Source organism: Opisthorchis viverrini (genome assembly GCF_000715545.1).
Source record: "Opisthorchis viverrini unplaced genomic scaffold opera_v5_758, whole genome shotgun sequence".
Taxonomy (NCBI): Eukaryota; Metazoa; Platyhelminthes; class Trematoda; order Opisthorchiida; family Opisthorchiidae; genus Opisthorchis; species Opisthorchis viverrini.
Window position 1 is genome coordinate 7,113 of NW_008752434.1, and position 1,154 is coordinate 8,266.

A 1,154-nucleotide genomic window follows, 5' to 3' on the forward strand; every position below is an offset into this window, starting at 1 on the left:
CTAAATATATTCAGGTCACCTCGAAGCGCCCACAATGCAGAGAGGCCACCATGTTCAGGTGGGTTACCTGAATTCTAGAGTGTTTTCTGGAATCCTGCTTCCTGTTCTTAGCCCCCGTCTTCGTCATCCTTCGTGGAACGACATAAAACAGACCCTGTATACCTTCATGTCACAACGGAAGTCAAGGTAATTCTTCGGTGACAGATACACTCACTTAGGGTTTCATTGAACCAGTTCAGAATGTTTGGACTGTTTCTTCCGCCCAGGAAATGCAAATCGGACAAACAACCATAAAGTATCTAATCACCACAGATACTGGGCAGCTTTCTATAGGGTGCAAACAATAAAGACTGGCAGACGACCTGAAGAATAATTTCCGAGCTTCTAAGCCAGTGGCGACCGAGTTGACCGCGGATATTGTAGCAGACGACAATGAGAATAGGCCGCGTGGATGTCACCAGCCCCTGGCTAATTAAAGTGAAAGTCCGCATATATGCATAAAACGGAAGGAGGTTATCACTAGTAGTCGTTTTCGCTTACTCGATACAACAGACAAGGCAGCTGAGTGGATGAAACCACTCGCAGCCGGGGTGACATGAGAATATTTGTAGGCGTGCAATCCATAGTCTGTGCTACCAACAGTGTAAGGAGGTATTAACTTCAACGCGAAGACGTTCGAATGTATTTCAGATCCGCAACAGACAAATATCTCCCTTATTACTCGACGGGCCTATTTTCAAGCAATTAAATAATGGGATCACATTTGCGTATGTATTATGGAAATTATTGGACAGGAATAATGCCTATAAATGCTTTTCGGAGAACTGATTCTCCATCAAGTATGCATGATCCTAGTCACATACCTTGCATCATTTAGCCTAAATGTCCCACTCTTCCTGTTGTCCTTCATTCAGCTCTCATTTACACTTCCATTCATGCGAGCGTTTATCACGCCTATCATGTCTTGAGTGCAAACAGCGAGAACATAATTATGTTCGCCCACGATGACAATGCAAACAATCGCAAGTAAATATCACGTACACGGTTTGAAATTCACTTGCAGGTCCTCTGATTGGTTCAATTGTAATTCCTCACATCCATATTGCCATTTATTGATATTGCGCTCAGGTTTTTAGAAATCAGAACGAAGCTGT

General features: G+C 43.3%; 1 protein-coding gene across 1 annotated transcript in view; it reads left to right on the forward strand.

Annotated features, from left to right (window-relative positions):
- Nucleotides 1-111: 111 nt before the first annotated feature.
- The window catches only part of T265_15711 (hypothetical protein), a gene marked incomplete at both ends in the record, with an annotated part of 21,188 nt that continues 20,145 nt past the window's right edge, over nt 112-1,154 (forward strand). Inside the window, one exon of the mRNA XM_009178995.1 lies at nt 112-186. Coding sequence (XP_009177259.1) covers nt 112-186 — 75 coding nt within the window. The remainder of the gene's footprint in view (nt 187-1,154) is intronic.